Source organism: Natator depressus, chromosome 19, assembly GCF_965152275.1.
Source record: "Natator depressus isolate rNatDep1 chromosome 19, rNatDep2.hap1, whole genome shotgun sequence".
NCBI classification, from domain to species: Eukaryota; Metazoa; Chordata; order Testudines; family Cheloniidae; genus Natator; species Natator depressus.
The window spans coordinates 2,501-23,954 of NC_134252.1; the positions used below are offsets into that span (position 1 = coordinate 2,501).

At 42.0% G+C, this 21,454-nt stretch overlaps 1 protein-coding gene across 3 annotated transcripts; it reads left to right on the forward strand.

Annotated features, from left to right (window-relative positions):
- Positions 1-2,383: 2,383 nt before the first annotated feature.
- On the forward strand, positions 2,384-19,482 carry RHBDL2 (rhomboid like 2). Of its 3 annotated transcripts, none has more exons than XM_074934483.1 (8): positions 2,384-2,853; positions 5,936-6,183; positions 9,144-9,292; positions 11,680-11,792; positions 12,093-12,193; positions 14,026-14,086; positions 14,662-14,723; positions 18,878-19,482. In XM_074934483.1, the coding sequence occupies exons 2-8, from the start codon at positions 5,980-5,982 to the stop codon at positions 19,055-19,057; spliced, it is 870 nt and encodes a 289-aa protein (XP_074790584.1). In that variant the 5' UTR covers positions 2,384-2,853; positions 5,936-5,979; the 3' UTR covers positions 19,058-19,482. The 3 variants fall into 3 exon arrangements, with proteins under 3 accessions (XP_074790584.1, XP_074790586.1, XP_074790585.1); XM_074934485.1 differs by having other exon boundaries at positions 16,683-19,003; XM_074934484.1 differs by lacking the exon at positions 2,384-2,853 and adding an exon at positions 2,858-2,989.
- The last annotated feature ends 1,972 nt before the right edge of the window (positions 19,483-21,454 follow it).

The following is a 21,454-nucleotide window of genomic DNA, read 5'->3' on the forward strand; positions in this document are numbered from 1 at the left end:
CTTTGCCAAATTGGACCCCGTCTTCGCACGGAACCTACGATGACAAAAAACTTTAACGACGCTTGCGCTGCACACCGACCGACAGCCTAAAGAGTATCTCGAACCATCTTCGGAACACACTGATGGTGCATAGAGGAAGAGAATACATTACTGTCACCAGGACTTCGCACCCCGATATTTACGACCAGATCCCAGTACTCATTTTAATAGCCTCCTACTGGAAACAACAGCTATAAGTTGCCATTGTTCTTATATTAATAACGACTTGGAGGGAACATTGAGTGCAAATTGCCCCAGCTTTTCAATTTGCAGCGGGGGTGGTGGGCGGTTCAGGAGGATTAGGGGTAAGAGATTCTCTGCTGCATTGTGGCCAGCTGGAGATGGGTGACCATATTTCCCAAAAGGAAAATGGGACACCCCCAGCTATTCACCAGAGCACCCCATCGTGAGGCTGTTGCTGGTCTCTGGAACCCTGCCTGCTCCCCACCCCCATGTGAGGCTGTTGCTGGTCACTGGAACCCTGCCTGCCCCCTACATGCTGGAATGCTGTCTCTGTCCCCCAGCCCTGCCTGCATGGGGCTGGCATCTCCACTCGCTCCCACATATGTTCCTTCACACTGCACCCCATTTGTCCCGTTTGCTCTTGCCAACTGATCAAGTTGGCAAGAGCAAACGGGACAAATGCCCATTTTTGCAAAAAAAAGTTGGGACAACAGGGACAGAGATTAAAAAGGGGACTGTCCCAGCCAAAATGAGATCTATGGTGATCCTAACAACAATTCGAGTGATGTACTGAGGGCTGCTGTGGCAAACACAGCACATCTCTCCCATGAGACTGGGGCCCCCTCAGCACCTCCCATTGGTGGCATGGGAGCTACCTGCTCCTCTGACTTTTCTCTAATTGTGGTGCCACCTGCTTAGGGCACAGCCTGTCGCAGCAACTTCTGCTTCTGGCCTCACACCACCCTTGCCTTTGAAACAGAAAGCCCTAGCGGGGCCCCAGCACAGACCCTACAGTGACTGATGGGAGAGGGAGACTGGAGAACACTACATCTCCTTTGCAATACAGATGGGGTAGAAGGGCTAATGTGGGGACCCTGGGATTTCTCCTCCTAGAAGGGAATGTGGTCCTCATCCTCAGAGGCATTGACTATGGGGTTTGGAGATGGAGAGATAAGGGTGGGGGAATAAGGATGCCTGCAAGGTGTGAGGGATTTGGGGTTCCCAGGCTGATAGGGGAAGCAGGATGTGATGCAAGGGTTTAGGGAGTGGGAGTTCCTGGTGGGAATGGGCGGTGGGTCTTGGCAGATTAGGGTGTGGGGGTGCCTGGGGGATTGGGGACCTGGTGGGTGGAGATGGGTGGAGCAGGAGGGATAAGTGGGCCTGGGGAGGGGTTGGGATAGGGATTTGCGGGGCGATTGGAGTGTGGGGAGGATTGTTAATGGAAGGTTTGGGATGGGGAGGGCCTGGGGAAATTGAGGATAAAGGTGTGGGTGCCCGTGGAGGGGAAAAGGGGCTATTGGAATAGAGGGATTGGTGATGAAAGGACCTGGCAAGGATTGACGGTTCAGCGGGGATGGGGGGAGGGGTTGAAGAAGTTTCATGGGGACTATGCTCAGGGAAGATAGGGATGTGGTGAGGGTGAGATTTGGGATTAAAGTTGCCACCTCTGAGGTACAAAAAAATCAGGACCTCTGCAATGATCCTGCGCCAATAAAACTGGACAGCCAACAGTGTGTACTGAGCACCCCTCTGGATTTCCCAGAACAGCTACCTCAAAAAAAGGGATGATACTGGGAAAACGTAGGTAGCAACCCAATTTTGAATTAGCGCTGCCGCTCTCTTGGTGCTCTGTGGCCAAGGCAGGGCTGGATTAACTCTCCTGTGGGCCGGGGCCTATTAGATTTTGTGGGGCCCCCAGGGGTTTGGAGTTGGGGGGTGGGCTCAGGCAGGGGATTGGGATACAGGGCGGCGGGGTGTAGTACTAGCTGTGGGGGTGGGTTCTGGGGTGGGGCCAGGGCTGGGACAGGGGGTTGGGGTGAGCAGGAGGTTCAGGCTCTGGGTGGGAGTTTGGGTGCAGGAGGGTGCTCAGGGCTGGGGTAGGGGGTCGGAGAGTGGGGAGGAGGGGGTGTGGGCTGCAGGCTTTGCCGGGGAGGCGCATACCTTGGGTGGCTCCTGGTCAGCGGTGCAGCAGGGCTAAGGCAGGATCGCTGCCTGCCCTGGCTCCTGTGCTGCTCTGCTTCCCCAGGTGGCGTCACCTCCAGCCCCTAGGCAGAGGAGCTAGGCCAGTCTGCATGGTGCGCGCTGCCCGTGCCAGCAGGCCCCGCCCCCGCAGCTCCCATTGGCTGCAGCACCCGGCCAATGGGAGCTGCGGAGCCAGCGCTGGTGGCAGTGTGCAGAGATTCCCTGAACACCCTCGCTTGGGGGCTGCAGGGGCATGTTGGCGAGCAGGGGCTCGCGACTCCAGCCGGGCGGGAGCTGAGGCTCGGGGACCGGGGTGCGGCTCGCAGCCGGACACTTGCCGCGGGCCGAATGCGGCCTGCGGGTCCCTCCAGCCCAAGCCTTTGGGCTGCAGCCCCTGAAGCCCCGGCACTGGTCCAGCCCTGGGCTGAGGGGTCGGAGGATGCAGTTTGGAGAGACGGGCGTGCGGCCGGGCCGTGTCATTGCGAGGGCGTGTCGGCGGTTGCCCGCCCCGAGAATGTGGCTGAGGGAGGCTCCTCCTGGAGCTGCCGCCGGGGCGGGCCGGGGCCGGCCGGGGCCGGGGAGCGGCTCCGGGGGCTGATCCTGCTCTACAGAAGCAGGAGCGGCCGGCGCAGAGACTTGAGGCGGCAGAGCCGAACTCGGAGCCGCCAGGTAGGCCGGAGCCGAGCCAGGTCCCGGGGCAGCCGGGCGGCGTGACGGGGAGGGGGCGAGCCAGCCGGCCGGCGGCAGCGGTTTGGTCTCCGTGGTGGTCCTGTCTGGAAGTCGGGGCCAGGCCGTGAGCCATGAGGTAACTTGGCGCCTTGCTCCCCACAGGGAGCCCTTGAGTGTCGCTGAGCCTCGCAGGCGGGGCTGGAATGCAGCTTCGGTAGCTTCGCTTGGTTCAGCTTCTTGACCTAAAACTCCCCAGAAACGCTTCATGGGGGAAAAGCTGCCCAGGCCGTTGCGGGGACAGTCTCTCTGCCTCCTACGTTCAGGGCCAAGCACCAGCCTTTGGCTGGGGAGATACGAGTGTAGTGCAGTCATTTGGGGGTTTTAGTATCCCTGTAAAAACGGCTCTTGCACAGAGAGCCGCTGTAAGGGCTGTGCCTTGAGGCTGAAGAACATTCCTCTGAAATAGCCATGTCACAGCGTTTCCAGTCTATCCTTTCAGCGTGTACAGCCACAGAGTGCTTCTTCAATGAAGTTAGTGGGTTTGTAATTATAATGGCTAGTATTTTTAAAAAACTGTCAGCGGTCTAGGGTCCTGCAGTTGCTTTTGTTCAGTGCCAGTACCACAAAGGCATTCTGTTGGCAATATTTAAAGAACGTGTAAAACTTAGACTAGAAACCCATAACAACCAGTAATGCAGCCCAGATAAACTAACACTGCTTTTGATTAAAGGAGATTGAGAAGTGGGTGGAGAGGTGTTTTTTATTTAAACAAAAATTGGCCATAAAGACATCATATTTTCTTAAATTAGCATTACACTACAGACAGCTGCTTTACCACAGTGGTAGTTGGACCTATCCAATGTCTGAGAACACGTTTAAAAATACCTTATGCCTAGAGTCTGTTTACCACTCATATCCCGCAAGCTAGATCAAAGACAGTACTTTGAAGCAAGTTCTCTTAGGATCATCTAGATACTATAATAAGTGGGGTGCTTTTTTTTAGTGCTAGTAGTTGTCATTAATGCTTGGAGTTACTACTGAAGTAAAATTTCAGCTTTGCCTAGGGATTGCTTTGCTGCTGGGGCACCATTTTGTTCTTTTTTTAAAAAAAGAGGTAAGACTGAGCCTCTCATAGCTATATCCTTAGGAGAAAGAAGAAACATTCTGATATCTAATATAATTTTCCAACTTAGCAGCTGGACAGGTACTTATAGTGCAATGCTCACACTGTCGATGATGGTGCCCCCATTGTGGATGCAATCTGCTGACCAAGGGAGCAAGTGTGAACATGAGATTCTGATTTTTGTCGACAAAAATCACTTTTGTCAACAAAAATTAGTAGTGTAGACATGGCCTAGGTCAGAGACTTTCTAGTAAAGAGTGTGTAATTGTTGTTTCTGTTGTTGTGCTTTGATCTAGTGCAGGGGTGGCCAACCTGTGGCTCTGGAGCCACATGCGGCTCTTCAGAAGTTAATATGCGGCTCCTTGTACAGGCACAGATTCCGGGGCTGGAGCTACAGGCATCAACTTTCCAATGTGGCGGGGGGTGCTCACTGCTCAACCCCTGGCTCTGCCACAGGCCCTGCCCCAACTCCACCCCTTCCTGCCCCCTCCCCTGAGCCTACCATGCCCTCGCTCCTCCCCCCACAGAGCCTCCTGCACACCATGAAACAGCTGATCGGGAGGTGCAGGGGGGGAGGTGCTGGGAGCAGGGGGGGGAACGGACTGATGGGGGGCTGCTGACGTATTACTGTGGCTCTTTGGCAATGTACATTGGTAAATTCTGTCTCCTTCTCAGCCTCAGGTTGGCCACCCCGATCTAGTGTTTGTCTTTAATAATAGAAAAAACCCAAAGATAAGCAATTTATTTCTGGAACGTTATTTTCTTGTGATTGGTTTCTTTTTCGATCAAGGTCAGGACAAAAATATTTGCAAAATCAGGGGCAGCTGAGAAGCACGTCTGAGATAAATTATATTAAAAAAATGCTTCTGTCTGCAAGTTACGCTGAATTACAACTAAATAAAGGGACACTCAACTTGTGTTTTTTGGGTTTTTTTACCTACTGTTGTTACAAGTAACACTTAAAATGGCTGTCTAAAAGATTATAAAGAGATTTCCTTTTTAAAGTTCATTTACATTGTGCATCTGACAGCACTTCTGTACAATCATTTTTACTGTTCCCCATCTCTCCTTCATGTGTCTTTCACACATCAACTGGAGAGAAATATTTTGTGACTGTAAAACCACAAAATTGACAGAGTTACTTGGGGGATGGGTGTAGCACCAGAAAAGTATGTTAGTGTATTTTAATTGACTACATTTCAAGGTGGATGTACCCATCTAATCAATCTTGGTATTTCTATCTGAGAGAAAAGAAATCTACATAGTATATCTGAAAAACAGAAAGGGCCAGACCTACACTGGCAGAACCTAGGTTGTGGGACTCCAGAGACCCCAACAACCTTCGTTCAATGACACTAGCTGACTACAGTCCCCACTCCAGCAGTGATCTGGACCTGGCTGGTATAGCCTACAGGGGGAGAGACTTGATTCAGTGCATTTCCAGGCAATATCCTATGAAGCCATAAATAAAGCTGCTTCCTTTTTGCCCTATGAATCCCAAATGGAAGGGGTCAGTGATACTGCCTCCAGAGGTGTAGAGGATGCAAATTGCTGCTGCTTTAGCTTATAGTTTGAGGTCATTGAATGGGTCATTAAAGAGTTCATGATGGTTGTCCCCCCGCTCCCGTCCCCCCCCCCCCAAAAAAAAAAAAAAAAAGGAATTTTTAGCCCCGTAGTCCTAGGTTGTATTGTGCTTACCTTACATTCCCCTGTAATGTTACCTGGAAGCAAGAGTCTTCAGTTCTGTCTTAATTGTTGTGTAGTGTTGCTTTGTGCTGTTAGACAAGAGGTGGAGTGGCGGGTAAAGTTTATAAAGTGCTTTGGGGAAGCTTTCTGGATGAAAAATGATGTGTAAATTTGTCATCATAATGCAAGAGATTATTCTTGTAAAATTTACCAGTCATCTGAATGTTGTGCTGATTGTGTGTGAAATAGTAATCTGTATGTTTGCTGGAACAGGTTTTTGAAATTCCTAAGTATTTGGCCTTTTTCAAGTAAGAAATATGGAGAGGATGAACATGGATATGTCTGGTGAGGAGGAAGAGAAGGAAAACAATGAAGGAAACTCTAGAGTTTGTACTACCTGTGACAAGATCCATGAGTCCATTTCCAAATGGATGCTTCCTGAAAATGCCAGAGGAACCTACCTGGAAAGGGCAAACTGTATCCCTCCTCCCCTCTTCATCATTTCCATTAGTATAGCTGAGGTAAGGGTTCTTACCTGGTAACGTAAATATTTGCATTTGTCTTGCATTGAACACTATTATTTTACAGTAACAACAGTCAAACTATGGGATTTAGATTATACACATTGCAGTTGTTTCACTTTAGAGTCACAGGCTTCTTGTCTGTTGTTCAGCACTGGAGTTTGCATGTGATCATAAAACATACTGAATTGAGCATTTTTAACTTCTTGATTATTTTCTATTTATTAACTTCTTTCTCATTCATTGCACATTTGAAGCCCATATTATACATATTGACCACTATAACACCGTATTTTTCAGTTCCTTGTAAGTCTGGAAAATTTTAACAATGCAGGCTGAAATCTTCCATCTCTGGTTTCTGTTTCATGTTGAATTTTTTAAAATATTTGAGCAAAAATGGTTCAGCGTCAGCCTTTTCCGAGAATGAGCTTAGTGGAGAAATAAACTATTTTGCAAATATTTTCTTCTGACTTGAAACTTAGCAGGGGACAGTTCAGAGGTGTCCTAAACCTATGAAAATCCACACTCATTTGGCCAGTTTAAGAGCCTCTTAAAGTTGCTACTGGCACATGCGCAGGAGAACTTGTTCTGCACTTGGTGATTAAGTTTCCTAAAATCCGAAACCAAACTGCATGTGCTCTACTAGAATTCTTTGAATGGGTCAACAAGCATGTGGACAAGGGGTATCCAGTGGATATAGTGTACTTAGATTTTCAGAAAGCCTTTGACAAGGTCCCTCACCAAAGGCTCTTAAGCAAAGTAAGCTATCATGGCATAAGAGGGAAGGTCCTCTCATGGATTGGTAACTGGTTAAAAGATAGGAAACAAAGGGCAGGAATAAATGGTCAGTTTTCAGATTGGAGAGACGTAAATAGTGGTGTCACCCAGGGGTCTGTATTGGGCCCAGTCCTATTCAATATATTTATAAATGATCTGGAAAAAGGGGTAAAAAGTGAGGTGGCAAAATTTGCAGATGATACAAAATTGCTCAAGATAGTTAAGTCCCAGGCAGACTGCGAAGAGCTACAAAAGGATCTCTCAAAGTGGGTGACTAGGCAACAAAATGGTAGATGAAATTCAGTGTTGATAAATGCAAAATAATGCACATTGGAAAATATAATCCCAACTATACATATAAAATGATGGGGTCTAAATTGGCTGTCACCACTCAAGAAAGAGATCTTGGAGTTATTGTGGATAGTTCTCTGAAAACATCCACTCAATGTGCAGCAGCAGTCAAAAAAAGTGAACAGAATGTTGGGAATCATTAAGAACGGGATAGATAATAAGACAGAAAATATCATATTGCCTCTATATAAATCCATGGTACACCCACTTCTTGAATATTGTGTGCAGATGTGATTGCCCCGTCTCAAAAAAGATATATTGGAATTGGAAAAGGTTCAGAAAAGGGCAACAAAAATGATTAGGAGTATGGAACGGCTGCCATATGAGGAGAGATTAACAAGACTGGGACTTTTCACCTTGGAAAAGAGATGACTAAGGGGGGATATGATGGAGCTCTATAAAATCATGACTGGTGTGGAGAAAGTAAATAAGGAAGTGTTATTTACTCCTTCTCATAACACAAGAACTAGGGGGTCACCAAATGAAATTAATAGGCAGCAGGTTTAAAATAAACAAAAAGAAGTATTTTTTCACGCAACGCACAGTCAACCTGTTGAACTCCTTGCCAGAGGATGTTGTGAAGGCCAAGACTATAACAGGTTTCAAAAAAGGACTAGAGGAGTTCATGGAGGATAGGTCCATCAATAGCTATTAGCCAAGATGGACAGGGATGGTGTTCCTAGCCTCTGTTTGCCAGAAGCTGGAAATGGGCGACAGGGAATGGATCACTTGGTGATTACCTGCTCTGTTCATTCCCCCTGGGGCACCTGGCATTGGCTATTTTTGGAAGACAAGATACTGGGCTAGATGGACCGTTGGTCTGACCCAGTATGGCCATTCTTATGTTCCCAATTTTGATGACCTCGCTGTCCTCCCCAGTCAAAATATCTTTGACCGAGGGAAGGTGCAACCGGGCTATGAGCCCAGGAGTTTTAGTCTTGCCTCTTCCGCTGATTGGTTATTAATTGTCCACTTCTCAATCTTTATCCAGCAAGACCCCATATCCCTAGCAAGTATTATTCCCCCATAGTATATGTGAAGTAACTAAGGACCTTAGACATTTCACAAGCTCACTTCTGGCAGAAATGCTGATAAAATAGAGATCTCTGTGGCAGGCTCCAGTTTCAGCCACGTAATCCAACTGTCTCACTGAAAGTATAGGCCAAGTTGTTTTTGGTTATGAAGTCCTGCATACCCAGTGCCTGCAAAAGAACCAGGAATCCTGACTTCTTGTTCTTCTGTGGTCTAGCAAATGCATGATGGAATTTCTTCATTTTTTCAATTTTCTTTTTTCAAAGTCCAGTGTTTGTATGTTGTTTCCTGTGCGAAAAGAATGTTTGAGTTGGAAAACCAGGCACTTGAACATTAGGAAATGCTAGGACTGAGATTGCCTATGTAACCTTAACTCTGCCCCTTTGTGCATTTTGATTAGGTTTCAGTTTCTAGTTACATTAACACAAACTTCTTGTTCTACAGTACTGTACTGCTCTGTCATTCAGATCCTGATTCAGCGGAATACTCAGGCATATCCTTAAAATCTATTGAAGTCAATGGGATTAAAGAACGTGTACAGTGGCAAGAACCCCTTTAAATCTGGTATTTCTTAATTTGAGTGCTTGGTTTTTGCATCTCTACCCTTGTTTCCAGTGTGTTCTGACCATTACACACACAGTTTTATGTTAGTGAAATTATGCATTTCTGTATATAGAAGGTTTGAAATCTGCCATGAGACAATTATATATCAAGGATTTGGGGATTATTGGAGGAAAATTGTTTATATTTCATAATTCCAAATGGTTGTAGAAGTTGTTAAAGTCTCTCATTGTTTCCAGCTGGCTGTATTCATTTATTATGCTGTTTGGAAGCCCCAGAAACAGTGGATCACGCTGGATACAGGTGTCTGGAACAGTCCCTTTATTTATAGGCCTGACAAGAGGGATGAAGCTTGGAGATTCATTTCTTATATGCTAGTGCATGCTGGGTAAGCAATGTAACAATGGACTCTACAAACAGTCAACCTGTGGAACTCTTTGCCAGAAGATGTTGTGAAGGCTAAGACTATAACAAGGTCAAACAAGAACGAGATAAGTTCTTGGAGGATAGGTCCATCAATGACTATTAGCCAGGATGGGCAGGGATAGTGTCCCTAGCCTCTGTTTGCCAGAAGCTGGGAATGGGTGACAGGGGATGGATCACTTGATGATTCCCTGTTCTGTTCATTCCCTCTGAAGTACCTGGCATTGGCCACTGTTGGAAGATAGGATACAGGCTAGATGGACCTTTGGTCTGACCCAGTCTGGCCATTCTTATGTTCTAAACGGGTTTTTCAGAGAAGCCAAAGGGAGTTAGGTGCCACTCCATTAGGTTCCTCTGAAAATCTCAATCTGCGTCAAAAATTCATGTATTCATTTAGGAAAATGAAAGATTTTACCTTGTAAGATTTATAAAGATGATGTGGTCAGGATCCTAGTCTTAAGACCTGTCTGCAGGATGATGTTTCTGGGGCAGTAGGATCTGCATCATGGTAGGCTGTCCCCTTAAAGGTAGTGATGCCTAGTTGTGAGCCAACCCCAGTCACATGGCATGGCCCTTCCAATATTTTGGGAGGTTTTTATATAGGCTAAGAAATAAGAGAGGTATTTGTGGCAAGGAAGCAGTCCCAAGAATAAATAATGTTTGGGAGAAATTTTATTACAGTTTTTTTTAAGGGCCTTGGATCAGGAGCCTTGCAGAGTGGCCAGGGCAAGGCTCCCCTCTCACCCAACCAACCAGGTATGAGGTGGAAGAAGGGGACTAGTATGCTGCCTCTTCCCTGATAACAGGGCAGACAACAGCAGGAGAGCACTGCCTGTTGTACCCTCTGAGCCTGAGGACTAGTTAGGGTAAGGGGCCAGCTGAAAGTTGATAAGGCCCTACAGCTGTCCTAAATTATAACCCAGTGCAAAAGAGGAGAATGGAAGGCTGCTGTTTCAAGGAGAGAAACTGATGGAAATATTGCCCAGCTCTGGGAGGAGGGCTGGGACCTCCTGAACAGGAGCAAAAAGTCTATAGGGACTCTTACATGGACCTACAGTGGATGTGTACTTCAACTCAGAAGTGAGTTACATGCTGTAGAAAAGTTAATAAATCAGACTCCCACAAAGGTGATATTGGTTTTGAAATAACCCAGTCTAAGTAATTAGTTGAAATAACCTGAGTTGGTGCTGGAGGCAATGAACCTGCAGGCCACAAAGGTGGCCATGTTCAAGGGAAGCTCCCCATGACAGGGTCAGTAATGACAAGAGTGCCACCTAGTGAACTGCCAGCATCACTTCCTGCAGCAGTGAGGTGTCACTCTCCAGTCCAAAATCTGGCCTAATCCATCAGTGTTTAGTTTGCGAGATCAGTACAAGGTAGTATAGATATCATGGCAGTAGTATAGTTTTAATCCTACCTGAAAAGATACAAAGAAGAGCAACAAAAATGATTAAAGGCAAGGAACAGCTTCCATATGAGGAAAGATTAAACAGACTGGAGCTGTTCGGCTTTGAACAGAGACGTCTAAGGGGGGATAAGATAGATGTCTAAAACATCATGAGTAGTGTGGAGAAAGTGAATAAGGAAGTGTTACTTACTCCTTCACTAACACAAGAACTAGGGGTCACCGTGTACAATTAATAGGCAGCAGCTTTAGAACAAACATAAGAAAGTACTTCTTCACACAATGTGCCAATCAATCTGTGGAACTCAATGCTAGGGTCCAAAGGTACAACTGGGTTAAAAAAAGAATTAGATAAGTTCATGGAGGACAGGTCCATCAATGATTATTAGCCAAGAGGGTCAAGGCTGCAACCCCGTTCTTTGGGTGTCCCTAGACCTCTGACTGCCAGAAGCTGGGACTGCATGATGGGGGATGGATCACTCAATAATTGCTCTGTTCTGTTCATTTCCTCTGGTGCATCTGGCACTGGCCTGTCATAAGGATACTGGGCTAGATGGACCATGGATCTGACCCATTATGGCCATGTTTTACTTTTTTTTTTTTTTTTTTGAGACCTGTTCTTCATAACCTGTGGTCCAGTCCTGCCCTTCCACCAGAGTGCCTTACTCTGACTTATATGCAGACTCTGGCCTTTCTGATCCAAATGCATAGCCCAGACTCCACCCCCTAAAAAGTAAGGCTTACTTATTTTCAGTTATTCGAGTATATAATTATAACAGCTTTTATTTTGTCTTACTAACTTTTAAAAAGTTATTTTGGCTGTAGAAATAAAGCCCCCAGGATGCTAGCATGCCATTTTATTATGTATTTGCTATGGTTTGAGAAAACTTTAAGTGTTTGTTAATTACAGTTTTGATATTTAAATATCAACATGTTTTTCCTTGCAGCATTCAACACATTTTAGGAAATCTCTTTCTGCAACTTATTTTGGGGATCCCCTTAGAAATGGTTCATAAAGGGCATCGGGTTAGTCTGGTGTATCTCGCAGGAGTGATTGGAGGTCAGTGTGTAATGGGAAATGGGTAAGCTTAAATGAAGAACTGTCTGTATCAGAAAATCAATGTATATTATTGCCACATCCCCTTTCCTGAACAGGGCAATCAAAGTTGTTGGTATACTGGATTGTGTAACATAACGAGTTCTCTTGGTGCAGAGAATGTTTGGACTCCAACCTTTTACCGTAATAACATACTAGAAAACAACCCTATGTTCCACTCTACTCCTCTCAGGTGTTTACAGGAAATGTCATCTTAAAGTTGTCATTAGGACTCTAGTTCTAAGGACATTTCTGTCTTTTCAGGTTCCTTGGCTAGCTCAGTCTGTGATCCCCTCCAGGCTCTCGTAGGGGCTTCAGGAGGAGTCTATGCTCTCATTGGAGGATACTTTATGAATGTTTTAGTGGTAAGGAAACAATTAGAAATGCCCAGAAAAAAAAACAGATTCTTTGTGGATCTTTGTTCACTTTTGGGTAAATCTTATTTGTGTAAATAAGATGTTCAATTTTTTTCGGCAAAGAGGAATAATTAAGGAAAATGTAACTCCCACATACATATATGCTGAACAAACCATGTCTGTCCTTGAGAAATCAAAGCTTTATAGATGCTTTTTGTGTTATTAAAAGAGGAAAAAGTGAATATAGCAGTTGACATCACTTTCAGCCAAAGTGACATTGCACTATAGAAACTGCCATTTGTGATCCCATGTAGTGCAGTATTCTGTCTCAGCTAGTGGCCAAAATCGGATGCTTTAGAAGTATAGGAAACCCCACAATTATGGAATAAGCTGCAAACAAACAAAACAAAACCAAAAAACCCCTCTAAACTCTAGGGCTTCAGTTAGAACTTGACTGATGCCCTGAAGCATGAGGGTTTGTGTATCCCTTTAAAAATTGGCTGTACATTCATGTAAATGTCTCATTGTACTGATCTCATTTTGGATGCAGTAGTTCAGCTTAACAGGAACTTTAAACCTTTATTTTGTGAATCTTTTATGTCTATCTCCCACACATACCAAAAAGCAATACAAACCCCAGCTTAATCAAACTTGCAGTCTAACGTAAAATCTTGGTGACCTCAGCATTGTTTAGCCAGAATAACTTCCCAAATGCTTGGAATGTGTGACAATCAGATGTTCTGGTCTTTCAGTATAATTGATGTAAAAGCACATGAGATCACTGTTAAGGTTTTGCATTGGAATGCAAGTTTTATGAAGCTGGGGTACATACTGATTTTTGGTGTCTGTGGGAGATGGAAGTGAAAACCGTATGGAGTATTGGGGAGCATTATCACTAAAGTTTTAGGGAAAACAAAGGTGGAAAGGAGTGTATAGGTCTCTCCCAGTAACTTGTTACTTTCTTTCTTTTAAGATTTCAGATGAAGTGTCATGCTACATAATCTTAACTGCAACTAAACATATTTTTGTTTGCTAATTAAGGTCTTGGCTTCAGTGATCTCTAGTGTCAGAGAGGCTGACTGTACACTGGGTGGCTTTTTAAAAAATGATTTAATTTAATCAGTCACCAAAGGTGGGTCCTACTCTTTTAATTCTAAACATTGCTAAACATTAGTTCATGGAAACATCAGTTCTTCAGCAAATCTTCTCTTAAGAAGTTCAGTCAGCAGTCAAACCTTTCCTTTCTGTGTGATCAGAGGCAGTATGAATTATAAATGACACATTAAAGACTTCATATCACTAGAGTTTTCAAGTAAACAGGGATGGGGCCTGGTTCAGCAAATAGCATTGAGTCTCCACCACCAAAGGCATGAGAGGCGCTAAAGAAAATTGGTATCCTTTGTGTAAGACAAAAACATTGTTTTGCTGGATAATCATTCTCAAAGGGCTGACAGTACACAGATTGCATCTTCTTTTTTAGTAATTTTTATCACCAAAAGGCATACAAAAGGACATATGTTTTCATTATAAAATAAGGAGGAATGTGAAAGATGTGATAATAGCAGTGGTCTAGTGGATTAAGCTGCTTGTTGTTGGAGTTTGGGCATGCCACTTTCCCTTTCTGTGCCTCAGTTTCCTCATCTGTAAAATGGGGAGAATGATACTGACTCTCCTTAGTAAAATGCTTTGTGATTGTTTGAAAGGCGCTATAGAAATGTAGGATGTTACTTAGTGTATATTAATATACCTAAGTGGACTGTGTTGTGTGTATGTATGTATATGCATGTACAAGTCCATGTGTATAATTATATAGCTTAATTGTTTCTTTTTTTCTCTCCAAGAACTTCAGAGAAATGATTCCTTTGTTTGGAGTCTTCAGATTGCTCCTCATCGGGATTATAGGTAATTTTAATCCTACCTAGTGTATATGTGATAATAAAAACTATACAAGACACACAGTATTAAACTGTACAAAAATGAATGCCCATTTGGAGTCCAAAATACTAATAGTCAGGGAGGTATCAGTTGCATATTATTCAGTTTTCTAGAACCACAAAGTAAATGTAAATTGGGGTTAGGTTAAATTATAATGTAAACTGATCTGAGCCTTAAACTATTTAGTGTTTCTTTGTGTTTTTAAATACTACTAATTACCTGTGTAGTGCCACAGCTACATATGGTGCTTGATAAAACTCTAGCTAAATTTTCCTCTGTTAGAAGGGTGATACTGAAGTCAATAGGAGTTGGAATCCTGTGGCTGAGAGTAGAATTTGGCCAGATACTTATTTTACTAGTTGCTGCATTTTACTCCAAAAGTGACTGCTTCAGTTGTGGGTGAGATGATCTCTTTGTAGTTAGCTTTGTAGATGCCACTAGAAGACATACCATGTTGTAACTTACACCCATTATTTGGATTTGTTTCTGAAATGTTTTGTCAATTTGAATGAACAATCTTATGATGATTGTGTTTTTTTTAGTTGGAACAGATATGGGATTTGCTCTGTACAGAAGATTTATAGCTCCTGTGAATGGGCCTCAAGTAAGTGCAGTCTTCACTAAAATAGCTTGGATAAATTATAACTAATGCTCTACTAGTCCTTAGATAATACCTCAGTATTAAGTATTGGAATTTAGTAGAAAAAATAGTGTTTCAAATAGTGAAAGATTGTGATTCCTGTTGCACAAAGAAACAAAATGGCACATAATCCCAACTATACATACAAAATGATGGGGTCTAAATTAGTTATTACCTTCACGAAACCAATCTTGGAGTCATCGTGGATAGTTCTGTGTAAACATCTGCTCAATATGCAGTGGCAGTCAAAAAAGCTAACAGAATGATAGGAACCATTAGGAAAGGGAGAGATAATAAGATGGAAAATATCATAATGCCATTATATAAATCCATAGTATGCCCAGACCTTGAATACTGCATGATGTTGTGGTTGCCCCATCTCAAAAATGTATATTAGAAATGGAAAAGGTACAGAGAAGGGCAACAAATATGATTATGGATATGGAATAGCTTTCACACAAGGAGAGAGAGAAAAGACTGGGATTGTTCAGTTTAGAAGAGAGATGACTTAAGAGGGGATATCATAACGGTCTATACAATCATGACTGGTGTGGAGAAAGTGAATAGGAAAGTGTTGTTTTTTATCCCTTCACGTAACAGAAGAACCAGGGCTCACCCAATGAAATTAATAGGCAGCAGCTTTAAAATAAATATAAGGAAATACTTCTTCATACAACATGCAATCAACTTGTGGAACTTGTTGCTGTTGGATGTTGTGAAGGCCAAAATTATAACTGGGTTCAAAGAAGAATTAGGTAAATTCATGGAGGATAGGTCCAACAATGGCTATTAGTCAAGATGGTCAGGGACTCAACCCCATGCTCTGGGTATCCCTAACCCTCTTACTGCCAGAAGATGGGACTGGATGATGGGATAGATTACTCAATAATTGCCTTGTTGATTCCCTCTGAAGTATCTGGTAGTGGCCACTGTCAGAAGACAGGATACTGGGCTAGATGAACCATTGGTCTGACCCCATATAGCCATTCTTATGTTCTTATGAGAGAAAGTAAACTGTTTTTTTTCATAGAGTGATAAATTCTAAGCCAGAAGGGACCATTGTGGTCACATAGTCTGAGCTCTTGTATAACACAGGCAAGAGAGCTTCCCCAGAATAATAGCTAGAAAAAACATCCAATCTTGATTTAAATATTTTTAGTAATGGAGAATCCACCATAACTTTTCTGTAAATTGTCGCAATGGTTAATTACCTACTATGTCAAAAATTTTCACCTTATTTCCAGTCTGAATTTGTCTAGCTTCAACTTCCAGCCATTGGATTGTGTCATACCTTTTTCTGTTAGATTAAAGAGCCCATTATTAAATATTTGTTCCCCATGTAGATATTTAGAGTGTAATCAAGTCACCCCTTAACCTTCTCTTTGTTAAGATTGAGCTCCTTCAGTCTATCTGTCGATCACTATAAAGTATGTTTTCTAATCCTTAATCATTCTCGTGGCTCTTCTCTAAACCTTCTCCAGTTTATCAACATCCTTCTCAAATTGTGGACACCAGAACTGGATGATATTCCAGCAATGCTTGCACCAATGCCAAATACAGAAGTAAAATAACCTCTCTAATTCTGCTTGAGATTTCCCTGGATCACATTAGCTCTTTTGGCCACAGCGTCACACTGGGAGCTCATGTTTAGCTGATTATCCACCATGACACCCAAATCTTTTTCAGTATCACTGCTTCCCAGGATAGTCCCCCATCCTATAAGTATGGCCTGCATTCTTTGTTCCTACATGTACATGTACATTTACATTTACCCATATTAAAACCCATATTGTTTGCTTCTGCCCAGTTTATCAAGTGATTCTGGTTGCTCTGAATTGGTGACCTGTCCTCTTCATTATTTACAGCTTCCCCAACTTTTGTGTCATCTGCAGACTTTATCAGTGACTTTGTATTTTCTCCCAGGTGATTGAAAAAAATCCTAAATCGTGTAGGACCAAGCAGTGATCCCTGAGGGACCCCACTGGAAACAGACCTGCTTAATGATGATTCCTTTACAACTAAATTTTGAGCCAATTTTTAGTCCCTTGAATGTATGCCATGTTAATTCTATATCGTCATAGTTTTTAATCAAAATGTCGTGCGGTACCAAGTCAAATGCCTTCCAGAAGCTTGTGCATAGTAGGTCAACACTATTGCCTTTATCAACCAAACTTGTAATCTCATAAAAAAATATTAAATTAATTTGTCAGGATCTATTTTCCATAAACCCATGTTGATTTTCATTCATTACATTACTCTCCTTTAATTCTTTATTAATTGAGTCCTGTATCAGCCACTCCATTGTCTTGACCAGGATCGATATCAGTCTGATCGATATCAGCCTATAATTACGCAAGTTACCCTGTTTACTCTTTTTAAAAATCGGCACAACATTACCTTTCTTCCAGTCTTCTGGAACTTCCCTGGTGCTCCAAGACTTATTGAAAATCAACATCAGCAGTCCAGGGAGCTCCTCAGATGGCTTTGTTAAATCTCTTGGATGCAAGTTATCTGGACCTGCTGATTTTAAAATGTCTAATGTTAGTAGCTTCTGTTTAACATTTCCAGAGATACTAATAGAATGGAAAGGTTTCAGAGTAGCAGCCATGTTAGTCTGTATCCGCAAAAAGAAAAGGAGTACTTGTGGCACCTTAGAGACTTCTGATTTATATTCATTACTATCAACTTCGCATTTCTTCCATTTGTTACTTTTTTTATAGCTGCCTTCATTTTCCCTCTAAATCAGGAGCCTTCTTTCTCAACTGTGGAATTGTGACTTGTTAGGCATCTAGTTAGGTGTTCTTTGATGATTCCCAATTATCATTCACATTTTTCTGATAAAATTCTCCCTCCAAGCTACTTGGCTTATAAAAGTTGAAGATACATTTGTTAACTTAAATAATGTTAACTTAAATTTGTTAACTTAAATAACTTAAATAATGTATAGGCAGAGCTGGGATGGGTGCTTACTATAATATCTGTATACATTGAAAAAAGCCGTTACCTCTGTCTGAGACCAACATTTTTGGTAAATTTAAAGACTTCTTTCCTTGTAGAAGCTGTATCCAGCCATGAAACAGGCTACATATTTAATAAAATACTATCTTTATGGAATACAGCATTGCATGTAGATTTCTTCGCTATACTGCCAATGTACTTGTCTAGTAATTCATGCAGGTAACTTACTACTGATTAAGATAACTACGGGTCTATTTTAAACTCAGAGTAAGTAAAGCAAGACTTTTATCTCTTGCTGTTTATTGCTTAATCACAATGAACATACTAAAGGAAGTATAGTTGTGTTTAAGATTTACTATGTATTTGAGCATGGACAGCACACTTATCTTTCAGAACAAAGGGCAGACAAGGGCACTGCCCTTGAACTATTTAAATTGTAATAAATAGCACAGTTCCCATAAATACATTTTTATGAAGAATGGTGTGGGGAGGAAGGGGTGTGGTGGAATAGAGGTTGAAGGCGTGGTAAACCAGGTCAGGAATACTGTTCCGTTATACTATAGGGGCACATGGTATAAAGCAGGAAGGAAATTAGGACGTGCCTGGGCATGCATCTTGAGCACAGGCATGGAGAAGAAAAGCCAGGAGCAAGGAGGGAGCCTAGAAGGTAGGAGCCTGAAAAACAGACAGGGAGTTCCTGTATCCTGTGCACACTGACTTTTAGTGAATCAATAGGGAACCATGTTCCCTTGGAGTCAGTTCTGAAGGAATGTCCCAGCATGGCATTAGGGACATGCCATATTTTGGATGAGGCATAAAACTGTGATCAAAGATGTCATGACTTTCTTCATAAAAGTATATCCACATTCTAGCCAAATTCCCAGTTCTGAATAATTTAATTCTACCTCCCTAGATTCATGCCTGCAGTTTTAATTTGATATGTAGCTGTACACTACTAAACAGCTACTGCCTTCCATCAGAGTAGCTACATTTAAATACTAATGATCCCTATGTATTCTTTACCTATCTCATAGGCATGCGTTAAAGCTAAAGTAATAGTTATAAGTGCTTTCAAATCCTTGGATGAATAATGTTACAGAAGTGCTGGTATTCCTCAGTCTTGAAATGTAACCTAACAGTTTACTTCTTTTTCTCTTAAGGTGTCCTTTGTGGCTCACATTGCTGGTGGCCTAGCTGGGATGTCAATAGGTTATGTCATTTTCAGCTGTTTTGATAAGAACTTTATAAAAGATCCAAGATTTTGGATCTCCATTGTTGCTTATTTAGTCTTTCTGGTGTTTGCTATATTTTTCAACATATTTCTTTCACCAGCAAACTAAACTGCACCACCCACAAAAGAAACACTTAAATCATCAGGAAGACAACTTTTAAAAAAAGAAAAATTACAGTTTTATAACTTCAAAATGACTCCATAAATGTTGCTTTTTTAAATAATGGTTGTGTACAGACTTGAATTTTTAAAGCATTAGACCATCATTTTTATGGTTATCCTATCTCAGAAATGAAATATAGTTATTTAAAATATGACCTTTTAAAATCATATGTAACCTTTTCTATTTTCTATTGCTTTTTATACTGTTAAATTAAATAAACATCAAGGGTTCCTGATTGCTTTGGAATACTTCTTGCAGCTTTTGTTTTGAGCTTTTGTGACATGAATCAGTAATACTCATTTGGAAGAAATTACTTCTTCCAATACCAGCTTTCTAACCTCAAAACAAAGAGAAAAATGTTGATCAGCACAATAAAGAGTTCTTTTAGAGAAAAAATTGTGGTGTGATATTTTTACAGTTGAGTAGCAAGTGTGATGATTCTTGATCTTTGTCACCTATAGTCAAAGCTTCAGGTACTTGGACACAGACCTTAAGTCCAGGCTGCTGCAATGTCTCTGGATTCTGTGACATTCTGCTTCAACAGACTGGAAATTCAGTGGCAGCTCCATTCATTTTAAAAAAAAAAAGAGATTTTTACAGGAATGACAACTTTACTATTGTGGGCAAGTTTTTCATAACTGCCTTCTTCAGGGTTTCTTGCATCTTCTTCTGAAGTACTCAGAAGTGGCCACTGTTAAGAGACAGTATAAAACTTGATGGACCACGGGTCTGATCCAGCATTGCAGGTTTTATGTGCCAATGAAATATGAACATGAAGATGCTGCTGTACTGGTTGTATTCATCTTTATATTAAACTTTATTTTACATTGTGCAGTCTTCAGTGTGCTGCACAGTTGTATATTGATAATGCAGCACATTGCTAGAAGTTGGATGTTTTGGCAGCTTGGTTTTCACATCTGAGGAGGCATGGAAGCTAGTTTGTGGTTGTGGAACAGGAACATTCTCTAGATGTTTCTGCTAAAATTATCAGCACTGAAAGAGTTGTTGACATCTTAATTGCCATTATGATCCATACTTGATATCCTAGTGAGACAAAGGGGACACTTGTCAGAGCTATTGGTTTGTTTGTAGAATGAGGAAGACAACACTTCAAATTAAATTTGATTTATATTTCAAAGTTATTTTTACAACCTGAGGGTTACATACACTTTTAATGGAAGTCTAGAACAATGATTGGGCAAAAAGTGGATTACACAGTGCATTCCATGCAGTCTTGCAAAACACATGATGCTACATCTGTCTGAGGAAAAGCAGTTTTGTGCTTCTGCCATTACCAATTAAAACATGCTTAAATAGATAATGGTTTTCATTGTAACTTGATCTTGATCGTAATCTGGACTTATCTGATTTAGGATTTCCCTTTGCTCTGAATTTCCCTAAACTATTGAGGATGAGCAGTTAACACAGCTGCAGCTGATGTAGACTGATTGTCCGGGTTCCCAGCTACCTACCTCTACAACAGCCACTGTGAAAGTGCCCCCAACTTGTTGTCTTCCTCCTTTCTCCTGGAGGGAAAAAATTCATTGTGGGTTGTGAAGCCCACCTATTCCTCCCCATCACGAATTGATACTATTTCATTTGCCACTTTCTCCTTGTTTAAGAATAGTGACTTACCCATATGCTGAGACCTCTATGCTTTAATTATTTTCTGTTGGTAAAGATGTGACTCTTTACATTTTGGTGACTTGACTTTGTCCAGTTACTGGTCCAAATTTCTAAATAACTTGCACACTGTCTGTTCTGTAATTTTCTTTGAGAATTTATGCATTTAATGAGTGCAAAGTATACAAGTGCTTCCTGCTTTCTTTATTGTGGCTCTTTTTCACAGAAAGAGGAGATATGAAGAGTAGCCAAATCTATGCTAACTAGTAAACAACTCTGATTTGTGGAAGAAATATAGACCTTTTGGATGATCTGAAGGACAAACACAATTTCTGCAAACAGTGCTTATGTAAGCAGAAGCACAGAAATGTTCACTACCAATCAGCAGTTACCTCAGGCTTTGTGAACTGATCTAAAAACTATTGTGGGGGAGGGGAGGAATGTGGTACCTCTAGTTTTATACATACTTTCTCTCTATGCATATCCATACATATCAACAGTTATACTTTTTAAATGTTAATTACAAATTTACCAGAATAACAAAGAAAGTGACAGGAATGAGCCTAGCCATAAGAAAACTCATGCATCCTGGGGTTATTTGTAGGTCAGACAAAATACAGTAGAAAATAAAAATCAATATTGTCTCTAAAGCACATCCTATTGATGATTAAGAATTGAAAGCTCTTGGTTTTAGGAGTATTTTTCCATGAGGACAATGTG

Coding starts and splice junctions, on each gene's coding strand:
- RHBDL2 (XM_074934483.1), top strand. CDS start 5,980: ATGGAGAGGATGAACATGGATATGTCTGGTGAGGAGGAAGAGAAGGAA. Junction 6,184..9,143: donor TTTCCATTAGTATAGCTGAG/GTAAGGGTTCTT, acceptor CATTGTTTCCAG/CTGGCTGTATTCATTTATTA. Junction 12,194..14,025: donor ACTTTATGAATGTTTTAGTG/GTAAGGAAACAA, acceptor TTTCTCTCCAAG/AACTTCAGAGAAATGATTCC.